Source organism: Ochlerotatus camptorhynchus, unplaced genomic scaffold (genome assembly GCF_037179485.1).
Source record: "Ochlerotatus camptorhynchus isolate MF236.1 unplaced genomic scaffold, CSIRO-AGI_Acam_v1.1 ptg000330l, whole genome shotgun sequence".
In the NCBI taxonomy this organism is placed as follows: Eukaryota; Metazoa; Arthropoda; class Insecta; order Diptera; family Culicidae; genus Ochlerotatus; species Ochlerotatus camptorhynchus.
The window spans coordinates 5,370,589-5,397,261 of NW_027040818.1; the positions used below are offsets into that span (position 1 = coordinate 5,370,589).

The 26,673-nt window shown below is 44.6% G+C and overlaps 2 protein-coding genes across 2 annotated transcripts; one reads left to right on the forward strand and one right to left on the reverse strand.

The window, feature by feature from the left end:
• Positions 1-2,853: 2,853 nt before the first annotated feature.
• Positions 2,854-4,908, reverse strand: APP-BP1 (Nedd8-activating enzyme E1 regulatory subunit APP-BP1). The gene is made up of 3 exons (XM_065230695.1): positions 4,750-4,908; positions 3,873-4,677; positions 2,854-3,602 (listed from the first exon to the last, which is right to left on the reverse strand). Exons 1-3 carry the CDS (start codon positions 4,815-4,817, stop codon positions 2,907-2,909), a joined length of 1,569 nt encoding a protein of 522 aa, XP_065086767.1. The 5' UTR covers positions 4,818-4,908; the 3' UTR covers positions 2,854-2,906.
• Positions 4,909-5,180: 272 nt separating this feature from the next.
• On the forward strand, positions 5,181-23,691 carry Syx7 (syntaxin 7). Its single transcript, XM_065230573.1, has 7 exons — positions 5,181-5,358; positions 5,421-5,704; positions 5,925-6,042; positions 6,110-6,179; positions 6,235-6,637; positions 6,697-6,852; positions 22,851-23,691. The coding sequence occupies exons 3-7, from the start codon at positions 5,925-5,927 to the stop codon at positions 22,938-22,940; spliced, it is 837 nt and encodes a 278-aa protein (XP_065086645.1). The 5' UTR covers positions 5,181-5,358; positions 5,421-5,704; the 3' UTR covers positions 22,941-23,691.
• Positions 23,692-26,673: the final 2,982 nt, after the last annotated feature.

The following is a 26,673-nucleotide window of genomic DNA, read 5'->3' on the forward strand; positions in this document are numbered from 1 at the left end:
AGCGAAAGACTTGGCACCGTCGAGCATAGTATCATCAATAAAAATAAATTAATATGAACGCATGAAAAAAAAATTACTGCTGTTGTTTGCTCATCTGCTCAATAGCTTGATTTCAATTACTTGTAAAACATAAAAATAAAAGCAAAGTGACCACCCCTCCCATGAGCGACAAACGCTTATAATATTTATATGGTTACTCTGCTCAACGACGTGGGAACACAGGGAATCATCTATGGAACAGCTCCAGCACTTGAGCCATCACTCGGGTATGGCACCTTTTGTTAGATATTGTTCATTAAAATGATTTATGAAAAATATGAAAAAACAGTTTAACCAAAAATTTACAATGTTTAACCAATTACACTTTTATTAATTTTACTCCCCATCGATCATTTCATTTGCACTCTCTCGCCTTGCATTAGTTTACGGTTTTCTTTCGCTTACCCACATTCCTAAATGAAATCATCCGAGACTATACATATCAAGCTGAACACTGCACCAGGTCCCATGCAACCTCGACCGATTCTCCTCGTCCACCCCCTCTCTCGTTAACAACCCGAGCACAAAACCGTTTCTTGTTGTGTTTGTCATATAGATCTCCAAGCGCAATCCCACGAACACTTAAATCGAACATCCATGTATAAAAATGAAGAGTTAGAAGAACCAAAAAGGTATCGCTATATCACAACTACTTAGGCTGTGAACCATTTGCCGAGTTTAATTTAACTCGTGGTTAAAAGTGACATTTCGAAAGTTATTTTCTATGTTCGAAAATCCCCGTACTGTCGATCGACCGGTTTTCGAGCCACGGTTGTCAAAATTTAACTTCTTGTCTGTCAGAAATAACCATGCTCGGATAGCAGGGTTAATCGATAACTTTTCATCTGTCAAATTTTAACCAAAAGTTAAAATAATCCACCAAATGGTTCAGAGCCTTAAAAAGGTAGCGCGCGGTCTTACGCACACTTTTGTGCATCTGGAGAACTCTATACCAAGGTGACTACATGCTCTATACTATATGCTAGACAAAAGCTTCTTTAATACATATATTTTTTTGCTCAATAAAACTCACCACCCAACAGGTTGCTCCTTAGTCATGCAACCTGCAATACATGTCTGCCACTACATCTTTCGGTGAGTAGCTTTAACATGCACATCGACATGAAATCAAGCCTAACCCTTCACCAGGTCCCAAGCAGCATCTCCTCGTCGACTTTCTCTTCCGTTAAAAACTTGAGCACGTAGCGTATTACATGCTAGATGAAAGCTTCTTTTATCGATCAATGTATTGAAAATAGCTGGGAATGTCTTAACATGGCCGTGGGGATGCAAAGAGAAAGTCAACGAAGAGAATCCGTCGATGCCACCTAGGACCCAATGCTATGTCCAGCTTGAACTGTCGACAGACACATGGCAATGTTGTCAGAAAACAGCCAAAAATTAAAACAAAATATTGAAATAATAGTGATTGTGATGATTGTAACATATAACATTATTTGAGAGTATTCACATGACAAGAAAAAAGAAAATAATAGTGAACCTCTTTAATAATTATCAACAGTTATAGCGATTTAAAAGTACTTATCCTTTCATGTTAGTCGATATCCTGGTAGCACTGGGAAATTCACCAAAGAGCTTTTTACCACTGTTTCTGGTCCGCTGCTCAACACCACAAAAGTTTGAAATCGCCTTCGTATTTATTACTAGTCGCCTCAAGTGATTTACACAAACACACACACCCTTGAGTGTATCGAATTCATAGAATTTTCACACCACGCACTTCACAAACGGCAGCAATTTGATTTATTTTCAATAATTTTTAAAACTTGGATAATCAGCCTATACGCTTTTTCAAGGCAAAACAAACATGTCGATTCGTAACACATTCCACCGATTTACAGGTCAATAACACTTTCTTTCTTTCTAAACACACTTTTAAACAGCGAGAATGAACGTAATACACATCCGTATGCAACAAGCATCACGAGCGAACTGTTCTAGTTTCAAAATGAAACAGTCCTTATAAAATACAACAGCATTGCGAACGGCCTAAGGCTGTGAACAAGTTGCCGAGTTAAATTCAACGCGTGGTTAAAAGTGATATTTCGAAAGTTATTTTCTATGTTCGAAAATCCCTGTGCTGTCGATCGACCGGTTTTCGAGAAGAACTTAGCCAAGGAAGCTGCCTTCCTGCACATTCGATTGCCTTCAATGGATGGCAACCGATGTCCGTCGGTGATTGGCACTAGATTGCGGAACAGAGACCGACGTTAAATAAAGGAAAGAAGAAGTAACTACGCTCGGATAGCAGGGTTAATCGATAACTTTCCATCTGTTAAAAGTTAAAATAATACCCCAAATGGATCAGACCCTAAATGACTTTCATATAGTGCCGCAATGATGTTGAAAAAATTTGAATGTTTGACCGGAACTGAATAAAAATGAAGTGCGCAGCAACATTTTGCAAAAATAACGCGAAGACAATTATATATCACAATCACATCCAATGATAACGTTGCTGCCAAATTGGGTGATCTTATGAAAACAAACTTGTTGCATTAACTATTTCTTAGCTCGGTCCGAACGGCTGCAACCTACATTTGATGTCAGAATTGAGATAGATATTGATAGGTCGCATGTTTCTAGAATTTCTCGAAGTGGGCTGGAATCAACGCATCTTTGAGAACCGCTAGGCACTCTACCGATTCTCAAATCCCCAAGACAGTCGAAACGGACCCATCATGCCCTGGACCCTGTGATCCTGCAATCATCAATCTAATTATTTGAGACAAAACATTGTTTATTATATACTGCTCACTGTGTACAAATAAAAGAAATATTATATATAATGATTTTAACCAAAAAGTACGACTCAAGATATCTTACCATCACGCCAACTAATCACTCTACAGCTTGAAAGTCTCCGTTTGCGAAGTTGTTCCATCGTAGACAATCGTATTATCGAACGGTTTATACTGCTTGGTGATGAGCTTTATCAGTTCATGGGCAATGCACCCTCCGAAGAACGCCGAAATGCTGTGAATTTCCGCACCTCCATAGCGACAGATTTCGTGGGCCAGATCGTCGCTAATCGGAGTGTTGATGCCCCATTCGTTGATCATCTTCGCGGCAATGCTCTTGATTCGGGAGGTGTCGCCCTCTACCTGACACTCGCCAGGCAGGTAACCGTGCTCGGCCTGAAACTTGTCCACCGCCCGGAGAGTCACGTAGTGAGCCATCAAGGAGTTGGGCGTTTCCAAAGCGGACGAAATTTGCGATGCCTTATACGCCTTATCGTACTCGTCGGAAATTTTCGATCCACGAACGATGGCCAGGTTGGCCGCTTCCCGGCAGAATAGACGGACATCTTTCTCGGTGATGAAATCGTTCGGCTTGTTCAACTCCTTCAGCAACTGGCGAGCCCGGCGATACACAATTTCGGCGTCGTGAGCAGCTTGCGAGCGGTAGACGTTCTGCAGGTTTATGTACGAGTTGGTATCTGCAGTCATGTCCGGTAGGACTCCCGGTAGCGGCAGCAGCCCATTGCCTTCGTTCTCAACAAAGTCCCTCAAGGCACGAGCCAAAATCCAGAAGGCATTGCTCTGAAATGTTAGGATCGTTATTAATTGACCACTTTGTGAAGCAGTTTTGGCGTGACTTTCTACCAGCGATTTCACAAAACTGGACCAACTAATTTCAATTTTTTTTATGAAACGCACAAATTGTGGCTACTTTTCTTGTGGTTCTAGAAGAAAAATTCTCAAAATAATGTTTCAATTCAAAGTTCGAGTGGTAGTAAACGTCATTTTAACTGCTCGAATGAAGTCATTAATTGTTGATCTCTACCATTGCTTGAATCATAACCAACGTACCTCTTTCCTTACGTTTGCACAGCTATCATCGGACAGGATTTCACTGATCGACGAACCCGGCTTTCCACCTCCGAAGCTGGAATTAACTGCTTTGATTGCTTCCTCGTAATTCTCCTCATCTGCCGTCATCTTCCTGCGGATCAGTTCCCTTAGTTCGGACTTCTCCTTATAATTCGCTGGATACTGTCCTCCGTGGTTCTCAACCCATTCCTGCAGGCTCTTGTACATCACCACTAGCCAAGGTACCTTTGTAGTTAGCTGCGTTTCGGCCATATGCTTCTTCAGTGCCTCGAACGGATGCTCCAGCCGGAGATCGCTCTGGCGACTGTCCGGGTGTGATTCAATCACACAGTGCTCCTTGACCTGCAGCCTTGCCACGCCGTAGAATCCAACCGATCGGCACACGACCAACGGAATGTGCTGGTCCCAGAGCAAACTCGACAGCCGCGAGACTGTCCGCTCGTTCACGGCCGTTGCCACAACCACATCGAAGTTCTTGAAGAAATCCGCCTGCGAATCCATCAGCTGGTCCACATTCTCGTCCACGTAGTCCCCGTTCACGTCGGGATTCAGTTCCTGCAGCAGTTGCATGCTGCTTTTGGCCCTCGATTGACCGAGGGAAGCCGAATCCAGAAAGAAGTTGCATCCGATGTCCTCCTCCGTGACGATGCCGCTGTCGACGATGGTAAACCCTCCGACGCCGGGCAAGACCACACCCTTGAGGATTTCCGTCCCCAGAGCCGTCGCATTGATCAGGCAAATTTGTGCATTTTCCAGCAGCGATTGACCGTGTTCGCCCCACAGTCTGAATCGAAAGGGATTATTATTTTTCGGAGCAGCAGCCGTTTCTGGGGGGGGGGGGGGGGAGGATGCTTACCTAATCTGACGGTCGTACTTACGGCTTTTGTCCGACAGTTCCGGCGATTTCGGTGCAGGTGAAGACATTCCTGAGCTGCACTTCTGGATGTATAGAGGAAAAACGTTCACGCAACAAGGATCCGGAAAATTTTCCGGACGAAAAAACACTCTTTCAGATGGTTGATGTTGATGATTGCAATTTTTGACAAAGCCGGTTGTTTTGACAGGGATAGGTGGATTTCCGTGTCTCGGACCAGTGAAAAAAATACATGCGTCGTTGAGCTGCTCGAATGAAACGACAAAATTTTCATAGTCCCTTTTTGGGATGCGGATTACCAATCAGCCAGCTGTCATTTTCGTTGGCTGATTTTTGTGTGTTTCCATCAGAAAGTTTTGTTCTGGTCGTGGTTGTGGAACGGACGGACGGATAGGAAAAAATAATAATCGGAAAAAAAATTGGTGCTATATTCGGGAAGAAAAACGAAAATCATTCCACTTTGTGTTGTGTTGTGTTTTATTGCTGCTGCAGTGTAATATAGAAATTTTATCGTTAGCGTTATCAGCAGCTTATAGTAAACAGCTGATAAATCTGTGTCTCTGTTTTCGCGAGCTTCGCAGAGGAGAATCGGTAAGCCATAGAAATTTCCTGAGTCTGCTGGCTGCAAGTTGAGTGTTCTATACTTTCCGAAGGATTACAAAGAGGACCTTGAAGAAGGAGGGCGTACGTTATTGAAGCAGGAAGCAGCAAACAGCCGGGTGAATCAGCTGTTACGACACGTCTTGAGCTTCTTGGAGCCTATTGTAGGAAGCAGCTGTCTCAGCGAGATCCGGAGACAGCTGGGAAGTGGGTGCACCAGCAGGGCAGGGGTGTTCGACGTAATCAGAATTTGTCATCCAACTTCCAGACGCGCTAGTGTGTGATTGTTTTAGTCACCACTCATACTAAGCAGAGTTAAGAGAAAAGGCAGAGGAAGGTACGTATTCGTTCTAACAAGACATCGTCTTCTCTGCTAGAGGTATAACGGAGCTTATCGGTGATTCATTTGTTTATATTGTGTTTTTGCGTTTGTTCACTTCGCCTTAATTGAATTAAAGTTTATTTCTGGGTGTTGCTTGCATTCACATTAGAGAACCAGTTTGTCTACGACGTTAGCGGGATTGATACGGAAAATTATTGTTTGATTATCGTTTCAGATGAGTTACTCTTCCTTTGAAAACAATGGGACCGGGTCCTCCACGATCACAAACGAGGCCGACTTCCAGAAGTTGGCCCAAACCATCGCCACCAGCATTCAGAAGATCCTGCAGAATGGTAAGCGATTCCTTTCACTTTGATTCGGCTGAATAGTTTCCTTGTAATTCCCTCCCCCCTTTTTCAGTCTCATCCATGCAGCGGATGGTAAACCAGTTCGGAACGGCACAGGATTCACCCGAGTTGAAGCAACAGCTGTGAGTTTCATGACAAACAAATGTTCGTATCACACTTATACCCCCCCATCAACAGGCACCAGATTCGGACGTACACCCAGCGACTGATCACCGATACGACCAACCTGCTGAACGATCTGGTCAACTGCAAAGAGCGGCACCTGAAAATCCAACGGGACCGGCTGGTGGACGAATTCACCGCCGCTCTGACGGCATTCCAAGCGGTGCAACGGAAAACGGTGGATCTGGAGAAGAATGCGGTCCGGCAGGCGCGAGGTGCCCACGTGGCTTTGAGCAAACCTCCGGGATCCAACCATTCCAGCATGGGATCCGGCGGCACCGGCAACAACTACAACAATGCGTCGATGTTCGAGGATAACTTTGTGAGCGGCCAGCGGGGCCAGACGCAAGAACAGCTGCAGGAGGAGATCGACCTGCAGGCGCTGGAGAACCAGGAGCAAACCATTCGGGAATTGGAGGTTTGTTGCCGATGATGAAGATGCTAAATATATCTACTGACTTCGTTGAACCGTTTCAGGAAAACATATTGAGCGTGAACGAAATCTACAAGAAGCTGGGCGCGTTGGTTTACGAGCAGAGCCATCAGGTAGACTCGATCGAGGCCTCTGTTGAACAGACGAGCGTATTTGTGGCCGAAGGAGTGACGCAGCTGAAGCAGGCCAGTCACTACCAGGTGAGTGGAGGTTTTCATGTTTTCTCGGATTTGTTATTTCTGGAGTGATGCGCCAAAATGGTTTATGAACTCTTAATTTCTTCACCTCCATAACATCATTAAGCTTCAACTTTAATTTCAAGCTCAATAATTCCTGAAGTCTGTGGAAAGGGGCTCAGTTCCAATACATTTCTTACAAACGAATTTTGAAGAAATTTTAGGAAACTGCATAGAATTTCAGTTAACTTTCTAGAAGAGCAGACACATTTGTAGTAGTTCAACCAACTCTGTAGAACTTCAGTGAACAGCGCGAAGGGCTGAGTTTCTTGTAGAAGTTAAGCAAATTTTATAGAAGTTCAGATAACATTCTAGATAGGGTAAATTATGGCTTCGGCACCTATTGACTGTTTTCGGCAACCGAAATTGAAACGTTTATTTCACTGTATTTTCCAATCAAAACTCTTCGCTGAATGTATTAAGCCGATTCCTTACCTTTTCAGCTTCAATCTGATCACATTTTTACGACTGTGAATTCCTGTTATACCATATTTGTCTTTAAATGAAATATACATACTACAAAATACGGCTGATTTCGAGTTGCCGATAATAGAACAGCTGGTTAACACGCAGTTCAAATGGAAAGGGTGCCGAAGAAAAAGAGACTGCCGACAATAGTCACTCTCACCTGAGAAGTTTGGAGCGTTGTAAAAACATGTTCAACCCGTTTTGATCAATTCTGCGATTGGAATTGGTAGAAAAGCAAGCAGCAGATAAATGTCAACAAACAAACCTGTCATGTATGTGTGTGACGCTGAGAAATCGCTAATAGAAGTTCGGACGCTGCTTAGATTGACGAGAATACGTAAATTCCCCTACTTTGTAAATAATTGGCGAACTTTATAGAAATATAGCACGCTGTGATATGTGCATGTTTGGAGCCTATTTTGCCCCAAAATCCCACAGTCTAGTAAGCGGTCACCGTAGTCGACACATTTTCTGTGATAATCGACTGCCTTTGTTTCAGACACTTGCAAAACAAGCCATCAAATTACAGTACTAAACTAAAATGTCATATGACAGGCTCTGTCATACGACACTGTCACCGAAGACCGTCACGTCACGAATGTATGTATTTTAGTTTTTTTCTCATAATAAGAGTTTCTGATGCTGTGCTTGTGTGAATTCTAAAAATAGCAAGCAACGATGTCCTAAAGGGTGTCCACGATGAAATTGCCACACTATGAAATTGCTCTAACTTTTTAACCGTTGGGTAGAATTTAATGAAAATTTGGGTGGATTTAGTTCATAGTGCATTATTTACATCCTGCAAGTTTTAAAGTCCTGTGATCAAAACTCGCGGAAATGGAGTCGAAAGAACAGCTCGTGCGTGATAAAATCTTGCGCATTCATCACGAGAACAAGGATCTCTCGCATCGTTCCATCGCTAAAACGTTGGGAATCGCGAATTCCACGGTGTCGCGAGTGATTAAGCGGTTCGAGGAACGGTTGACCACCGATCGGAAGCCCAGAAGTGAAGGAAAAAGTATTCCGTACAACACCAAAAATCACAACCGCGTAGTTGGGGCCTTCAACCGAAATCCGAACGCCTCCGTTAGGGATGTGGCTAAGAAGCTGCACCTAAGCCGAAGTTTTGTCCAGAAGGCCAAAACTAAGGCTGGGCTTCGAACGTTCAAGGTATAAAAGGCCCCTAATCGCGACGAGAAGCGGAACAAGTCCGCCAAAACCCGTGCCAGGAAGTTGTACCTCAACATGCTGACGAAAATTGAATGCTGCATCATGGACGACGAAACATATGTGAAGGCCGACTTCAAACAGATCCCCGGCAACCTGTTTTTCACGGCCAAGGATAAGTTCAGCGTTCCGGAGCATGTCCGCACTCAGAAGATGTCCAAATTTGCGAAGAAATTCCTGGTTTGGCAAGCCATCTGCACGTGCGGGAAGCGGAGTGCACCTTTCGTGACCCAGGACACGATGAACGGACAGGTGTACATAAAAGAGTGCCTCCAGAAGCGGCTGCTTCCTCTCCTGAAGGCCCACAACGTCCCAACAATCTTCTGGCCGGATTTGGCCTCATGCCACTACTCCAAGGACGTGCTGAAGTGGTATGCGGACAATAAGGTCAATTTCGTGCCGAAAATGTTCAACCCTCCCAACACTCCGGAGCTCCGCCCCATCGAGAAGTACTGGGCGATTATGAAGCAGCACCTTCTTAAACGACCTAAGGTAGTGAAGACAGTCGAGGAACTGAAGAAAGTATGGGTTTACATGCAAAAAACGGTTGATTCACAGGTTCTGCAGAATCTTATGGCCGGGGTTAAGGCCAAGGTGCGGGCATTTGCGTATGGACTGTAAATAAAATACGAGTAAATGGTAAAATGAAGTTTAATAGTTATTTCTCAATCCCTGAAAATTTGATGGCAATCGGATGAAAACTCGAATTTTGCGAATCAATTTTGTGTGTGGCAATTTCATCGTGGACACCCTTTAGTAATAACATTTATGATCAGAAATGGTTTAATTTACACCAAATTGAGGAAATATAACGAAATCACACATGTCATATGATAGTTATTTGAAAATTTTCTTTTTGCTCGATTGTTGTTCTACCGTTTGTGTTGTGTAAGAGAGACAACGTTAGAGCATGAGAGTACGAATACAAACAGACTGTCGTGCACGACAACGAAGTGAGTGTAGTAAAAAACGTCAACGGTTTAAATCCCTGACTGCAACAAAGTGTGGTCAGACAATGGCACGAATTTGGTAGGCCCTAACTGACAGTTGCAGGAATCTATGGGATGGCCACGAAGCACGTCAAGCAAGCGGAATATTTCTTCACCAACCTCGGACTTCGGTAGAGATTAATTCGACCGGCAAGCCCACATCAAGCTGGCATATGGGAAGTGACCGTGAAGAGTTTAAATGAGTTGCTTCGTACCGTCGTTGGAAATGAGAAACTTGTTTTGTTTTTTTTTTTGTCAAGGAGGAAATCTTCAAAAAGACCATCGTGCCACCACTTGACGACTGAACACACTCGCGGTGACACGGTGTGTGGGATTCTTACCGCCCTAAAACCTCCTTGGACGCCTTGCCCTTTTCCCCCTGAACCACTTGTCGTATTACTTCGGAGGGGGACGTGCATTACGCACCTCACTTTAACTCAGCTAATTGGCACTTCCAGTTCGCTGATCGTCTCTCTATTGTGAGCCATTTAGCTCTCAGTCACGTTCTACTCGGTTATCCCCGGTGGTGGATTCAGCCTACTCTGTCGGAGAGTTCTCCCGGCTTCGGCTTTCAGTTCGCACATTACTACTTTCTAGTTGGTCTTCTCGCCATTTTCGCTGCAGCGCTGACATGATCTGCGTTACTGCTCTGCTGACGGCGTTAAAGGTGCCCTCCTCTCGACACATTTCTTCGACGACATTCTCCGTGCTAAGGGCGAGCATATCCTCTCGCACATCATCAAATCTAGGACATTCGAAGACCACGTGCTCTGGTGATTCTTCCGCATTCGCACACTCCGGTCAGAAGGGTGACGTTGTGTGTCCGAACCGATGCAGGTACTTCCTGAAGCAGCCATGACCAGACAGAAACTGCGTCAAGTGGAAGTTGACTTCTCCATGCTTGCTGTTCACCCAGGTCGAAAGAATCGGTATTAACCTATTTGTCCATCTACCGTTCTCTGCTGCATCCCACTCCTGTTGCCACTTAGCCATCGACTCCGTTCTCACCATTTTTCGTACTCCTCTGGTTTCTCTCGTCATATAGCACTCGTAGTCCTCCGCCAAGGTGATGCCGATTGGGATCATACCGACGATAACGCATACTGCCTCCATCGAAATGGTTCTGTACGCACTCACGACTCGCATGGCCATGAGTACTGCTCAATTTTCTTTGATTCTGCTTCGTGTTCAGCGCTTCAATCCAGGCTGGACCTCCGTACCTTAGTATCGATGAGGACACACTAGCCAGAAGACGCCTCTTGCTGCTGCTTGGACCAGAATTGTTCGGCATGATTCTGGCTATTGCGTTGATGACCTTCGCCGCCTTCTCGCAAGCATATTCGATGTGGCTATTAAAGTTTAGCCGGTCGTCGATCATCACTCCCAGATACTTTAGCACGCGCTTCGAAACAATGGTGTGCTCTCCAACGGTGATTTCTGCCCGCTGCATTGCTTTGCAGTTACTGACCAACATCACTTCTGTTTTGTGGTGGGCTATCTGCAGCTTCGCTCCTTGCATCCAGTTACCAATCGTATCTATCGCCTCGGCCGCCAGCATTTCCACTTCTTCCAGCGTCTCACCGGTTACCGTCAAGACGACATCGTCCGCAAAGCCAACGATCTCAACTCCTTTGGCCTGCTTGAGCGTCAGCACGCCATTGTACATTCCATTCCACAACCTTGGGCCTAGAATGGAGCCTTGTGGAACTCCTGCCGTGATTCTAAGCGATTTCTTCCCCGTGTCTGTCGCGTAGACCAGGACCCGGTTCTGGAAATAACTACTTAGAATCCTGCAGAGGTAGTCTGGAACCCTCATTCTATGGAGCGCCTTGGCGATGGTCTCCCAGCTGGAGCTCTTCACATCAATCGTAATCACGGCGCAGTATCGATTTCCTCTCCGCTTCTGTTTGGAAGCTTTCTCGGCTCTGTCCATCACTGTCCGAATTGCATCTACCGTCGATCTCCCTTTCCGGAATCCAAACTGCCTCTCCGACAATCCGTGTTCACTCTCCGTGCATTTCGTCGGCCTGTTCAGGATGATCCTCTCCAAGAGCTTTCCGACAGTATCCAGCAAGCATATTGGCCTATACGATGCAGGATCCTCTGGCGGTTTTCCGGGCTTCGGCAACAGCACAAGCTTTTGTACCTTCCACCTATCAGGGAACTGACCCTCGTCCAGATATTTCTGCAGCACCATCCTGAGTTCCTCGTTGGAGACTTGTTCAACGTTGTCTTCATCTACCTCGCCATATGGTGTAGGTGGCCAGTTCGTTGGGTTATGCTGTGGGAAAAGTCCCTCCACGATGACTTTCAGCTTGTTGGGACACATTTCAACCGGCATCGTTGGACCTCTTATCTTCGCCATCGCGACTCGGTATGCGTTGCCCCAGGGGTTGGCATCGGCGTCGCGGCACAGCTCCTTGAAACTATTTGACTTGCTCAGCTTTATCTTTCGTTTCAGTGCAGCCCTGGCCTCTCTGAACACCACCCTGCGTTCCTCTCTGTCTGCTTCCGTTCTTGCTCTCTGAGCACGCCTTCTGGCTGGAAGACAAGTAGCACGGAGGGCGCTAATTTCCTCGTTCCACCAGTAAGCTGGCCGCCGCCTGTTCGTTGGCTTCAGTTTTGTCGGCATAGTTGTGTCACATGCCCTTACTAATGATTCGGTCAACTCGTTCGCGCTTAGGTCCGGGACGCTGCTGTCTACCCTTAGAGCTTCGATGAAGAGATCCTTATTGAATGCCTTCGTTTTCCACTTTCGCTCGCTTACTTTCGTCCTCCGCATTTCCACCGGTGTCCGTTCGTCGATACTGTACTCTTCGCACACTCTCCAGTTCATATTTGCCACTAGCGACGTACTGCAGAAAGTGACGTCGATAATGCATTCCCTACCATCTTTGCGGAAGGTGCTGATGGTTCCTAAGTTGGCCAAACTGACGTTCAACTTTGCCAGAGCTTCCAGCAGGCTATACCCTCTTGCGTTGGTAATGGGATACCTGCCCATGACTTGTATGGCCGCCATTCCTGCTCTATCCGCCACCCAGTTACCATTATCGAGAGGGAGTCGATATGGCTCTGCAATGATTGCAACGTCGCACTTTGTTTCCGTTGTTGACTGCCACAACAGTTGCTGTGCTGCAATGATTGAGATTTATTTGGGTTACCTTCATTATTGCTGGCCCACCATCGCCTTCTTGAACTCTGGGCACCCGAAACTTCCCGTCACATAGCCGTTTCCGTTCTCCTTTTTGCAGAGCATGCACCTTGGTTGCTTTGTACACTCTTTTGCAACGTGCCCGCATTTCCTGCACAGATCAGATCTGTCTGGGCCTTTGCAGTGTCTCGCCTGGTGACCGAAGCCCATGCATTTGTAGCATCTCTCCATTTTCTTAGATACCCGAGGAATAGCTTTCAACGGGCACACTGACCACTCAACCTTGATTCGACTTGTCTTCAGCAGCTCGTTAGCTGCGTCCGAAGGAAGTCGTATCGACGCCGTTTGCGTGCCACCATACGCCTTCCTCAACCGAATTGCCATCGGTACGTCTCCCAGGTTGCATTGCACCTTCAGCGCACTCTTCAACTCGTCTTCTGTTGTGATCTCGTCCAGATCCTTGCACTCGACCACTGACTCCTGGGATAAGGCTCTTACGTTGGCCGTCTCGCCAAGAGATTTTTCGACGAGCTCCTTAAAAGCTGCGCTCTTAACCGTAGGATCCCTTTTCAGCTCAAATAGCATCTCGCCTTTCTGGGTTCGCCTGGTTTTCACCACGTTCTCGCCTCCGGATCCTCTCTCACATTCCGGAGGAGTGCTGCGTAGGACGTTTTGTCCTTCGCCTCAACAACCAGAGCGTCACCCTTGCTTTTCTCCCTACAAGGCCTAGACTTCTCCTTATTCTTCCTGTCTTCCTTCTTCTTCTCTTCCTTCTTCCTCGCTTCCTCTTCCTTCTTCCTCACTTCATCTTCCTTCTGTTTTTTCTTCCTCTCCTTCTGGTTCTCGACTTTACGCCACGCACCATTTTCTCCCATCTCCTTGATGCCTTCCTCATCCTCATCTCCTGGCGTGTCCCTATCTCTCTTTTCAGGACATGGATTTGTGGGTCCCTTCGGCGTCTCATGTGCTTCAGCCAGTCTTATGATCTCCTTGGCCTCCCGGAGAGCCTTTTCGGCATTTTCGGCTCTTTTTCTCCACTCATGGAATTCCCGATCTGCCACTGTTATGCCGGATTTGATTCCAGTCACAAGTTGCTTGATCTCTTTGTGTACGTTGTTTTTATCCTTTACGAACACATAGAGATCTTCGATCTTCCTCCTGACCTCCGTCATTTTGTTTCTCCCAAGCTGCAATTTTTGCTGTTTGCCACTGCTGGATTTCGGTGTGAATACTTGGCATGGCACCGCACCTAGCTGCTCTCCTTGGGATCCATGCTGTTCCACTTGGGGTATGCAACTACTGGAACTCGCTGTGGTCACCTGGTTCGACGCTGGTGATCTCTGCAACTTTCCGCTTCTTGCGAACACGTTCGCTCCTCCGTTTTCACTATCTGGCGTCTTGCCGTCGTCCTTCATATTTTTTTATGTTTTTTTCATTTTCGTCATTTTTGTTTTTTTTTCTCCGATTTTCTCCATTATGATGGGTCCCCCCTCCGGGCCGCTATCTCCACTCGTTGTATGTAGTCTCCTATCGTGATCCCATGGTTATCTATGCAAGCAGGGAGACCATGCTAGGGTTGACACGGTCCTTCATGGGGGCCGTGTTCAGAGCCAGACCGTGTCCATAGTTCCATGCCGTGTCCATAGTTCCATGCCGTGTCCAGTATGCCGTAATAAGGATCTTACTGGCGTCGATCCTAATGTGTCGGTTGGCACTCCTGCGGGTTGACGAAGCATTTCCTCTATCGCCGTGTTATGGTTACCGCGCCAGTGTTCGCGTTGCACCCCTCACTTTGCTATTGTCAGAAGGACAACATTGCCCAGGCTACACCACGGGGAGGTGTGAGGTAGGAACTTGTGAGAACCAGAGCTAGGTTGTCAACTCACCATTTGTAACCCATGAGAAACTTGTGTTGTGTCAAGTGGAGGCCTGTCTCAATTCGAGACCCCTCTGACCAATGTTATCGAATCCTGATAGCCTCGAAGCAATTACACCAGGATATTTTCTGGTCGGGCAGCTCTTGAATCTGCTGCCTGAACCAGATCTAACCCACATCAGGATGAATCAGTTGGATCGTTGGTAGAAAGTTAAACCGTACACAGCGGAGTTTTGCTATAAGCTTTAAGCTTTAAGTGCCATGTAGCAGTAATGGAAACATTATTTTTAAGCAATGAAAACAGTTTTTATTTGTCGCGGATCAAATTTGGCATATTTTGTAACAGCCCAGTTATTCCCATATAAACTTCAAAAGGCAAGTGAAGTATGAGTTCGCATTTTGGTAGAATAATCAGGGCCTAGAATCGATTGAGCCTGGTGGAGCAAAATCGATATTTTGAACCGCCCTATGTGTGTCCGTGACGAAATAAAGTAAGGTGTGTTTCTCAGCTACCTCTGCATTGAGTTGGATGCAACAAACGGCAAATGAAATTTCTTGTAGTCCAATTAAACGATTTTAAATATTTTTGAAATCGGTCATCGGAGATATAGGGTGTCCCAGAAAGTATAAGCACACTTTCAACAAGCCGCCACTTCTACCCCGATGAAGTTTATCAACTGTTCATCGATGTGTTTTTTTTTCCTTGATTTGTTTTCCGTCCATCTTGTTTCCCATGCTGAGCACCAATGCTATCGACGCCAGGGAGGCAGCTCCCACAGCTGTACCCTACCTATCGACCCATCAACTCATGAAACGTTGACCAACAAGCCGTTCCGAAGGCGTGATCAGAGATGTTAAAGGGTGTCCACGATGAAATTGCCACACACAAAATTGATTCGCAAAATTCGAGTTTTCATCCGATTGCCATCAAATTTTCAGGGATTGAGAAATAACTATTAAACTTCATTTTACCATTTTACTCGTATTTTATTTACAGTCCATACGCAAATGCCCGCACCTTGGCCTTAACCCCGGCCATAAGATTCTGCACAACCTGTGAATCAACCGTTTTTTGCATGTAAACCCATACTTTCTTCAGTTCCTCGACTGTCTTCACTACCTTAGGTCGTTTAAGAAGGTGCTGCTTCATAATCGCCCAGTACTTCTCGATGGGGCGGAGCTCCGGAGTGTTGGGAGGGTTGAACATTTTCGGCACGAAATTGACCTTATTGTCCGCATACCACTTCAGCACGTCCTTGGAGTAGTGGCATGAGGCCAAATCCGGCCAGAAGATTGTTGGGACGTTGTGGGCCTTCAGGAGAGGAAGCAGCCGCTTCTGGAGGTACTCTTTTATGTACACCTGTCCGTTCATCGTGTCCTGGGTCACGAAAGGTGCACTCCGCTTCCCGCACGTGCAGATGGCTTGCCAAACCAGGAATTTCTTCGCAAATTTGGACATCTTCTGAGTGCGGACATGCTCCGGAACGCTGAACTTATCCTTGGCCGTAAAAACAGGTTGCCGGGGATCTGTTTGAAGTCGGCCTTCACATATGTTTCGTCGTCCATGATGCAGCATTCAACTTTCGTCAGCATGTTGAGGTACAACTTCCTGGCACGAGTTTTGGCGGACTTGTTCTGCTTCTCATCGCGATTAGGGGCCTTTTGTACCTTGAACGTTCGAAGCCCAGCCTTAGTTTTGGCCTTCTGGACAAATCTTCGGCTTAGGTGCAGCTTATTAGCCACATCCCTAACGGAGGCGTTCGGATTTCGGTTGAAGGCCCCAACTACGCGGTTTTGATTTTTGGTGTTGTACGGAATACTTTTTCCTTCACTTCTGGGCTTCCGATCGGTGGTCAACCGTTCCTCGAACCGCTTAATCACTCGCGACACCGTGGAATTCGCGATTCCCAACGTTTTAGCGATGGAACGATGCGAGAGATTCTTGTTCTCGTGATGAATGCGCAAGATTTTATCACGCACGAGCTGTTCTTTCGACTCCATTTCCGCGAGTTTTGATCACAGGACTTTAAAACTTGCAGGATGTAAATAATGCACTATGAACTAAATCCACCCAAATTTTCATTAAATTCTACCCAACGGTTAAAAAGTTAGAGCAATTTCATAGTGTGGCAATTTCATCGTGGACACCCTTTATGCCTCAGAAAATCCCGGCGGCACCGACTGGGATTGAACCCAGGCCTGCTGGGGTAAGAGGTAATCACACTTACCACTGCACCATCGGGACCGCTGTTAATCACCCGAGCAAAGCTGAAGATCAAATTGAAATCAAAATTTGCTGTTATGATGTAACTTATTTTGAATACTCCAGTTGATCTCGGATCAGTCTTAACGCCCGAAAAAAAATAACAACAAAAATACAATAAAAAACAATGTAACAATAAGACGAAAATTATTGTCTTAACAATGATTTATATTGTTACGTATACAATAAATTTACCTTGATTTATGTTGTACAAAACAGCAAATTTCATGGTAAATGGAAAATTTACAATAAAAAAGGGGGGTTGTTAAGTATCTTAACAATGAAATTTTCGTGATTTCCCCATATAATTTTTTTCAATAACATTATATATTATTGTTATTTTACTGTTGGTTGGCGAATTTATTGATTAAAAAAAAAACAGTGTACTTTAGAGTGTATGTGTTGGCTTGACAGATCTACTTTATCGACTTTAAAAATAAATCGAAAAAGTAAAACATCGCCCCGGGAAGGGAAGGGGGTGGTATCACAGACAAACAGACGTAACTCTTCATTGTGTATCTTCGTTCATGCATTTAACGGTTGATTTGAATATTATCAGTTCCGCGAACTACTCGCCGCAGCGCTGGCATCGGATCACTTTGACGTTTCTATATATTCTATAAAACTTTTATGCAATATTGTTTACGAGTTAGCGAGCAAGCTTGTTTTCCGCGAGAAGCCAGAGAGATGTCGTTACTGAGGTTATATGTTTTGAAATACTATGTTTTCAAGAACAAGTTTTTCAAAGAGCTACGTCTGTTTGTCTGTGGTGGTATGTCTGTTACGGGTGAGTCCTTTTTTTACTGGTTATGGATTGAGATTCGATCCGGAACTTGTGAGAAATGGAGGTCAACTCCCCTGCACTTGATCTCTCTAGGTCACGTCTCCTTGGTGGTTGAGCGTCGTTGATAAGTTAATGCATTCAACTGGAGAGAATCGCCCATGAAATATGCTTCCACCTGAGAGTTATTTCCTGACATCTTCAAGTGGTAGATTTTTTTTATTATTATTGTATGCACGATAACCGCAAAATACTCAATAATGACTACAAAGTAAGCATTTACGAGGGAAACTGGGACTACCCATTAAATGAGTAAAATTTTACCCATTTATGAGTAATTATTACTCATAATTATTACTCATAAATGGGTAAAATTTTACTCATTTAATGGGTAGTCCCAGTTTCCCTCGAAAATGCTTACTTTGTAGTCATTATTGGGTATTTTGTAAAGCCCTATAGTAAAAGTATGGACGTCTGTCAAAAGTTGTTCCAATCGAACCGTCAAAATGCACCGCTTTGCTCGATTGGAACAGCTTTTTTCAGTTTTGTGGTGACAGTCGTCCATACTTTTACTGTAGGGCTTTAGTATTTTGCGGTTACTGTGTGATTGTTGACTGCACGGAAAAGGTCTGCATTAAGCGGGATTTAGATGAGACAGGAGAGTTGAGTTCAACTCAAACCGATCTGGTCGTAGGCGTTCAATTGACTTGGCAACGAATAGAGCCAAACGAACTGTCAAAGCAAGAGCCATACGAGCAGCGCCTATCTTGATTACATTGGCAGTGTTGCTGACCCTCTCATAGTCTCATAGCATGCTTCAATCAGGTTTATTTTTATTGTTCGTGAAGTAACCCACAATAAAAACACAACAATATTTAATGTAACAACATTTTTTATTGTAATAGAGTTGTTCATTATTGTTCGTGATCGAATCATGTTAACAATAAAATAAATGAAAAATACAATAAAAATCATTGTAACAACATTTTATTATGTATATTCATTGTACAGCTAGGTAGCAGTTTCGCCGTTTTCGGAAGGGTACAACATTATAACAATCATTTTTATTGTCAACAATAAATATTAATGTTAGAGCATTGTTTCCACTGAAAATTTCACTGTAATTTTTTTTTCGGGCGGTTAACACAGCAAAAATGAGAGCAAAATTTTACACTGTTGAAGCAAACGGAAAACTAATCCTGCTTTCAATGAAATCAATTTGATTACTGATTTTGCATTCATAATGTTTAACTGAATACGGGCCTAGAGTAAATGGTTACCATTCATGTTTCTCAAGCTGAAATACTTAGGCTCCAATCTCACCGCGGGTCACACATCAGATAAACGATAATCATTAGTTCAACGACAGATGAATTTCAATTAAATTTTAAACAAGACGTAAACAGCAGAACTTCAAGTTAAGTTGCTTTCATTTAAAACGTCTTGACTGCATAACGAAAGCACAATATGATATCAGACTTATGTCGCAACATTTGAAATCAAAATGAGTTTTCATTATGATAGGAACTGCACACTTTAATATCGATTTGCTTTCATTTTGTTAACCGACTTTGCTCGGGCAATGTGTGTTTTTGTTGCTTTATTGCTCACCAAGTAAAGGCTGGTACGCACAGAAAGACCTGTAATTCGTGATTCAGTAAGTTTTAAATGTCCATTAATGGTTGCTTTACAGGACTTTTATTAAAACTTCAAAGTTACAGCATTCGATGGTTACATTTCTCCAGTACGAACTAAATCCCGAACCTTCCTCTTGATGGAGCCATCAGCGCCAGCACAGTGGAAACGGACACGGAATCAGCGCATTTCTTCCATTTTGCCCGCATTTGCTGGATATCCTTGATTGCCCCGCCGATTCTTCGAAGTCGCTGCTTTGAAATTGCCCAGTATTGGTCGAAATTCCGGGCAATAGACCACTTTCCCAAGCAGTTTTGGCGTGACTTTCTACCAGCGATTTGACAAAACTGGAACAACTAATTTCAATTTTTTTTTATGAAACGCGCAAATCTTTCCTACTTTTCTCGTGGTTCTAGAATAAAACATCTCAAAATAATGTTTTATTTCAAAGTTCGAGTGGTACTAAACGTCATTTTAACTGCTCGAATGAAGTGGTTAATTCCAAAACCACCTTGGAGTAGTGGCAGCTGGCCAAATCGGGCCAAAAGACGACTTTGCCCCTATGCTTGCGAATGAACGGCAATACACGCTTTTTCAGGCATTCTTCGATGTAAACTTGGGATGTCATCGTCGAGGATGTGACGAATGGTTCCGTTTTCAGGCCACAACTGCAAATCGCTTGCCAAATCATGGCCTTCTTCTCGAACTTGTCGGCAAACACGAACTTGAATCTTCCCGGCACATCCCCATGTCCACGTCGCGATGTAAAACTTTTGACCGGGAAGCTGCTTTAAATCGAGTTTGACGTATGTTTCGTCATCGATCAAAGTGCAGCCCTTGTGTTTCGTCAAAACACGGTCGTACAAGAGTCTTGCACGCTTTCTGGCCACGGAATTCTGCTTCATGTTCCGGTTCGGATGTTTACTGGCTTTGTACGGCTTCCTTGGCAAGGATCCGCACCGTTTGAAAGTTGGCGTTGTATCTTCTGGCCACATTTCAGATCGAAAGATCGGGGTTGGCTTTAACTCACCTTGCTGCGCAGCTGACAATCCCTGGTTTCAGTTTTTTCGTAGGTCCGCTGATTCCTTTCCACATTCAGGGTTTCCTTGTAGGTTTTGAGCTCTCGACAAACTGTTGTTTTTGGTATCTTCAGCACTTTAGTCAGCTTGGAACCGGACCACTCCGGATTTTTCAGGTGTTTGTGCACAGTATTTTTTCTTCTTTCGAGTTCCATTTGATGTTATTTCTGAACGCGATCGACTACTCTGATCAAACTTGCACCAGTTGTTCTCTATATAAGTGTAAACAAACCACTGTCAAAGATTTTCGATTCCCATCACTAGAGGCGTGCCATCGGCGCGCGAGGGGCGTTCCAATTTACTTTTAGTCAGCCTTTATGTGTCCGCAAAGTGCATTTTTTTTTCTAAAATCATCAAAATGCGAGGCATTTCCCCGGAAAAGCGCAAACTGATCGTACACAAATGGTGCACTATTCTCAACCTCTCAGTAAGAAAATTAGCGAAAATTGATGAAGTAAGTATAGGAGCAGTCCAAACCACCATTCGGATGTTCGATGAAGAAGTTACCTCCGAGGACACATTGAAATCTGGCCGTAAACCGGGACCGGTGGCCGTTTGAGAAAATTTTCCAAAAAAACTGAGAACATCGAAGAGTAACGTCCAACGTGCCAAGGCAAGAGACGGGCTGAAAACGTTCAAGAAGCAGAAGAAGTCGAAACGGAGTCAGAAATAAGCCGCATTCGTCAAACCGAGGGCTTGAAAGCAATATAATAGCCTGCTGTGTGGAAAATTGGCGTGTGTTATTATGGACGATGAAACATACGTCAACTTTGACTACAAGGCGCTTCCGGGAGACCAATACTACAATACTTCCGACTTGATTGTAGTGCATCCACTTTGACGTGATATCAAAATTATTTTTTTGCTGTGCACAGTCCGTGATGGTCAGGAAGTTGACAATGCCGATAAGTCAATTTTTACCGAAGAGGGCCATAATTTGGCAAGCGATGGATGATTTGGCAAGCGATGGATGATTTGGCAAGCGATTATATATATATATGTCTGTCTCTCTGTCTGTCTGTCTGACACTTATAGACTCAGAAACTACTGAACCTATCGGCGTGAAAATTTGTATGCAGAGGTTTTTTGGACAGGGAAGATTCTTATGATGGTTCGAGACCCTCCCTCTGTGAAGGGGGGCTCCCATACAAATGAAACTGAAATTTCTGCATAACTCGAGAACTAATCAAGCAAATGGAACCAAATTTTGCATGTGGAGGTCATAGGGGGTAGCCCCTTAGATTACCGGTGGGGGGGGGGGGGCTTCGTACAATATAGCATGCTTTTTTTAATTAACCACTTCATTCGAGCAGTTAAAATGACGTTTACTACCACTTGAACTTTGAAATAAAACATTATTTTGAGATTTTTTTTCTCCTAGAACCACGAGAAAAGTAGCCAACATTTGTGCGTTTCATACAAAAAATAGAAATTAGATGGTCCAGTTTTCTGAAATCGCTGGTAGAAAGTCACGCCAAAACTGCTTGACAAAGTGGTCCATTGGCGCATAAATTCAAGCTAATATTTAATCCCGAGCAAGGCCGGGCACACTCAGCTAGTATGAAATAAAAATTTGAGTTCATTAACATAAGTTTTATTCCAATAATAAACTGTGCTTATACTTTCTGGAACACCCTTTATAACCGAAACGAGTTCCGGTGGGTATGGATTTTGAGACAACAAGGGATCTGAATTGTGCCAAACCCATGATGCGACACATCAAACTTCATCAGAACTCAAACACTAGATCAACGAAAATCAAATCGAGTGTTCAGAACCACATTGGTCACCTCCGGCCTTCTTCCGGGTAGCCCTGGGGAAGTTCATGATTAGGACCAAACCCCCATGCGGCACATCAAACTATATCAGAATTAAAAATAAGACCAATGACCGACAAGTCAGAGATCTGATAATGATTACTCAGGTTGTTGTCGTTTTGGTCATTTTGACGGTTACAATATCAAAATAGAGAGCAAAAAAAAATCTTCCAGTGACATCAAATTGAAATGTAATTCTGTTATCAGTGAAAGCAAACTGAAAACTCAATTTGATGTACAGTTTTCCTGTTGATGACAAAACGAGTATCTAATGAGATGTTCTGCCAAGGCAATAAATACAAAACTGTAACATCATTTTCAATTGTTGATTTGCTGTAGAAAGACACCATTGCAAACCTAAAAAACAACAGAAAATTTAGATGTAGATCAAAAGTACAGCAAAATTTGATATCATATTTGTCTATCGTAAACAGAAGTCAAATTATGATTCAATTAGATGTTGGCATTAAAATTTGATTTCGAGTTGCTATCATTTTGATGTTGGGCTTTGCTCGAGATACCGAGTGCTAAGCACCACATTGGACACATCCGATTATGTTCAGGATACCACTAAGACTAACGAAAAGGAACATACATTTTTATTTGAAAAATCATAGTTAGGATAACGTAACGCAAGATAAATATATTTTTTTTCTTAAATTTCTCACATTAACAGAACAAAGCCCGCAAAAAGAAGTTGATCTTGGCACTGATAGCAGCGGCCATCCTGGCTGTCATCATCCTCCTAATCATCATTAGGAACTAGAAGCAAATGTAGACCAACCACCCAACTTTGGACTACCAAAAATCGTCTACTGAGCATAGTTTGTATGTACTATATTAAAACCTACCTACTACTACACTACACTACACTGTTGAGATGGAGAGAAAAAGTGTACATTTTGATTCGCAACCGGATAGCCAACCATCATCGCGCTTGAACCTACAAAAGTGGGCTCCGAAACAAAATACTTTCCAAAATTTATTTCCTCAGCCAGAATCGGCGCCCTGATCCATTATTTTTGGAGAACCACCTACCCATACTCTCTGCTGTGACTGTATTAATTAGGTTTTCCCTTTGCGCTGAATTCGCTGGCAATTTTGTTTCGATGGGCGGTGCCGTCCCGAAGAGAAAGTGATAATTTATAATGATAAAAATGAAATAATTAGCAAAGACGGAGACAAATAAAAGCAACTAGCGATTCGCGCATACAGGCGAGCTTTGCGTTTCGAATGAACCAAGTGTTTCGATGGCTTTCGAACTTTATTTGATATTACCTTTAGCAGGCAGTAACCATATTCACGACTATTATTATTTATATATGAATCTATTGGATATACATTCTGAAAGGACGCACGGTCAACACCTGTATTATTACTTATCGATCACGACTGTTCTAATATATAGACATAGATAAATTAGATCACGCATTTGGCGAGAGAAATCACTAAACAAAAGGATTATAATTTAAAGATGATACAATTATATAAAGGATAAATAAATTCAAAATCGAAAACGCATCGGGTTACAAGCTTCATAATTTGTTCCGAAAAGTCCCAATAAATCATACACAGAATCTCACGGCAATGCGTCCGCCAGACGCACGAGAACGCAAAACCACTTGGATCGTTTGTTTGTTTTATGCTCGGAATTGTGTACACATTATCGAATACAAACCGTTTTCCCATACCAGGCCATGCGATACTCCCGTTCCGGATATCATTCATAACCGAAAGCCTAACGTTCGACGACGACGACGGAGACCATTCATGCACAATCTGGTGCAAAAGTGTAAACATGCATCCTGGGTAAGCAACATTTATTGGGAGAATAAAACAATAAAAAAAGAACGGAACGAGCAGAATCCCGATGTGGTGGGTATCATAAGTTAATAAACCCTGTTGTTGGGCTTGGAGTTTTAAACAAATCCGGACAGTTGCTTGGGAAAATCCGAATATTTTTTACAACGATGGATGGTATCAAATTCATGCACTGGGAGACTGCCCGGTTCCTGATCGATCGGATCGGATCGGAACTAGAACGACGTGGGTGGTTCAGGGAACGTGGAATCCATTGCGTGGTTCCCTTTTTCGGTTGGGAAAGGGAAATATACAAATCAATAAAATTTAGAGCATTTGCTTTGAGAGTCTTCATGAGAGTGGATTGGATTTTCAGTTTTATTTTCGACAGCATGCACTTGATGGTTTTTGGTAAATGTTTATGTTAGGTGCTTTTGTTGCATGGAGTTGTCGACTGTTGTGGTTCAATGGTTCGTGACGAATGATAATTGACGCTATTCAACTTCCCTAGACTACAGCATTTTTTTTTTTGATGATGATGATGATGATAATGATGATGGTCCCACCTCTTACCCCTACAAAGGTTTGAGCTGGACGATTTATCTTTAAGATAATTATATATGACATTTTAACCAGGTTGGCAAACAAAATCGAACTGGTTTCAGTTACAGATATAAATTCCCTCTAGAGTTTACAGTTGCTTCACAGCGATATAAATGTGGAAAAGCTCAGGCGTTCACCTCTAAAATGCTGCCGACATGAGCGCGGCAAGAGTGAAGCTACCTCCGCTGGTGGTGAAAAATGCCCATCTCAACGAGCTCATCGCGGATCTGGCGTCGCTGAGCGTCAAAGCCGAATTCAAATTTGGCAGAGTCGGCACCAAGGTGGTGCTCCATACCAAAGCAGAGTATGACTTGGTCATCGCCCACCTGAGGACTTCCAAGGTGGAATTCTTCACCCACGACATCCCCGGTGAAAAACCGTTCAAGGTCGTCATCAGGGGCCTACCAAATTTCGACCCGAAGTTTATCGAACATGAAATCAGGGACCGGTACAAGCTGGTCCCAAGTGCCGTGTATCGAATGACAAGAAGAGACGAGAATGTGAAGGCGTATCCGGATAGCCTTTTCCTGGTACACTTCCAGAAGGGAACGGTGACGCTCAACGCACTGAAAGCCATCCGGTCCATCAATTCCATCATCGTTCGCTGGGAGGCATACCGTGGCGGCCATCGCGATGTGACTCAGTGCCAGCGGTGTCTGAACTTCGGACACGGTACCCGCAACTGCAACATTAAGCCACGCTGCGGAAATTGCGCTCAAGACCATGCCACCTCCGAATGTGCTGCGGATGAAGCTGTAGCGTCCAAATGCGCCAACTGTGGTGGTGCTCACCAAGGATCCAATAAGGAATGCCCTAAACGCGAGGACTTCAAGCGCATCCGAAATCAAGCGTCCACCAAGAATCAACCAGCACGAAGGAAGGATAATGCCCCGGCTTTCAGGAAGGAGGACTTTCCACCTCTTCATGGACAAGCGAATCCCAGGGTGCGATCCGCGCCCCCTCAAGAAACGTCTGGATCTTCTGCTGGACAAAGCTCTCCTTCCCCCTCCTGGATTCTGGAGGCAATCAACAGCTCAAACAAACAATCCCGATCTGTTCTCAGCAGATGAACTGATGGAGATTTTTATCAACATGACCGGTGCTCTAGGTAAGTGCCGCAATAAGCCCGAACCATCGCTACCTGGAACGCTTGCTCTGTAAGAGCTAAGCAGATTGAGCTTGCCGACTTCCTCCGCAAGCATAGCATCGACGTGGGTCTTCTAACCGAAACCCATCTTAAGTCCGGCGACAGCTTCTGGTTGCCTGACCACAACATTATCCGGCTTGATCGCACCAGCTCCAGGGGGGGGGGAGGGGGGTGGTGTTGCGGTCGTCGTCAAGAAAGGAATAAAATACCACACTCTGTCCCATATCCGCACCTCTATCATCGAGGCCCTTGGTGTGGAGGTGGAATCGTCGACTGGATATGTCCAGTTCATCGCCGTCTACTGCCCTCGACAATGTGCCGCCAGCAGTGGACTAGCGGCTAAATTCAAGAAGGACCTGTCCACCATCACCCGTACCGGTTCCTGCTTCATAGTTGGAGGAGATCTGAATGCTCGCCATGAGGCCTGGCGGAACTACCATGGGCTGTACTCCGTTTGGTTTTCGGATGAACCAACATTTATCTCACCGGCGGGCAATCCATCGACGCTAGACCTGTTCCTGACAAATATCGACTTGTCCAAGCCGGTAGCCTTGAACGAACTCAGCTCCGACCACCACCCGGTGGTGGCTGAACTGGGCTGCAACGTGGATCCTGCTTCAAGCCTGCGCAAGGACTACCATCGCGTAAACTGGGCCCAGTTTGGACGCGTGGTAGACAGGCACATCATCGACAACCCGCCGCTTGATACCGTGGAGAACATCGACCGAGCGTTGGAGGGGCTCCACCAAGCCATAACCGTGGCTGACGAGGCGTGTGTCCGACGAGTTCCTGTGAGGGGTAAGTTTATTGCCATTGATTCCCACACTCAACTTTTGATTCGCCTGAGAAATGTTCGTAGACGCCAGTTTCAGAGGACTGGAGATCAAGCGAGGAAACGTGAAATGGTCGATCTGAACAAGGAGATTGCTTCCAGAATGGTCTCACTCCG

What these genes read in the sequence shown, in the direction of transcription:
- APP-BP1 (XM_065230695.1), bottom strand. Translation starts at nt 4,817, where the DNA reads ATGTCTTCACCTGCACCGAAATCGCCGGAACTGTCGGACAAAAGCCGT. An exon ending in AAGTACGACCGTCAGATTAG is followed by an intron (nt 4,678 to 4,749) that starts GTAAGCATCCTC and finishes CTTTCGATTCAG; the next exon opens with ACTGTGGGGCGAACACGGTC. An exon ending in GTGCAAACGTAAGGAAAGAG is followed by an intron (nt 3,603 to 3,872) that starts GTACGTTGGTTA and finishes CTAACATTTCAG; the next exon opens with AGCAATGCCTTCTGGATTTT.
- Syx7 (XM_065230573.1), top strand. Translation starts at nt 5,925, where the DNA reads ATGAGTTACTCTTCCTTTGAAAACAATGGGACCGGGTCCTCCACGATC. An exon ending in AAACCATTCGGGAATTGGAG is followed by an intron (nt 6,638 to 6,696) that starts GTTTGTTGCCGA and finishes GAACCGTTTCAG; the next exon opens with GAAAACATATTGAGCGTGAA. An exon ending in AGCAGGCCAGTCACTACCAG is followed by an intron (nt 6,853 to 22,850) that starts GTGAGTGGAGGT and finishes TCACATTAACAG; the next exon opens with AACAAAGCCCGCAAAAAGAA.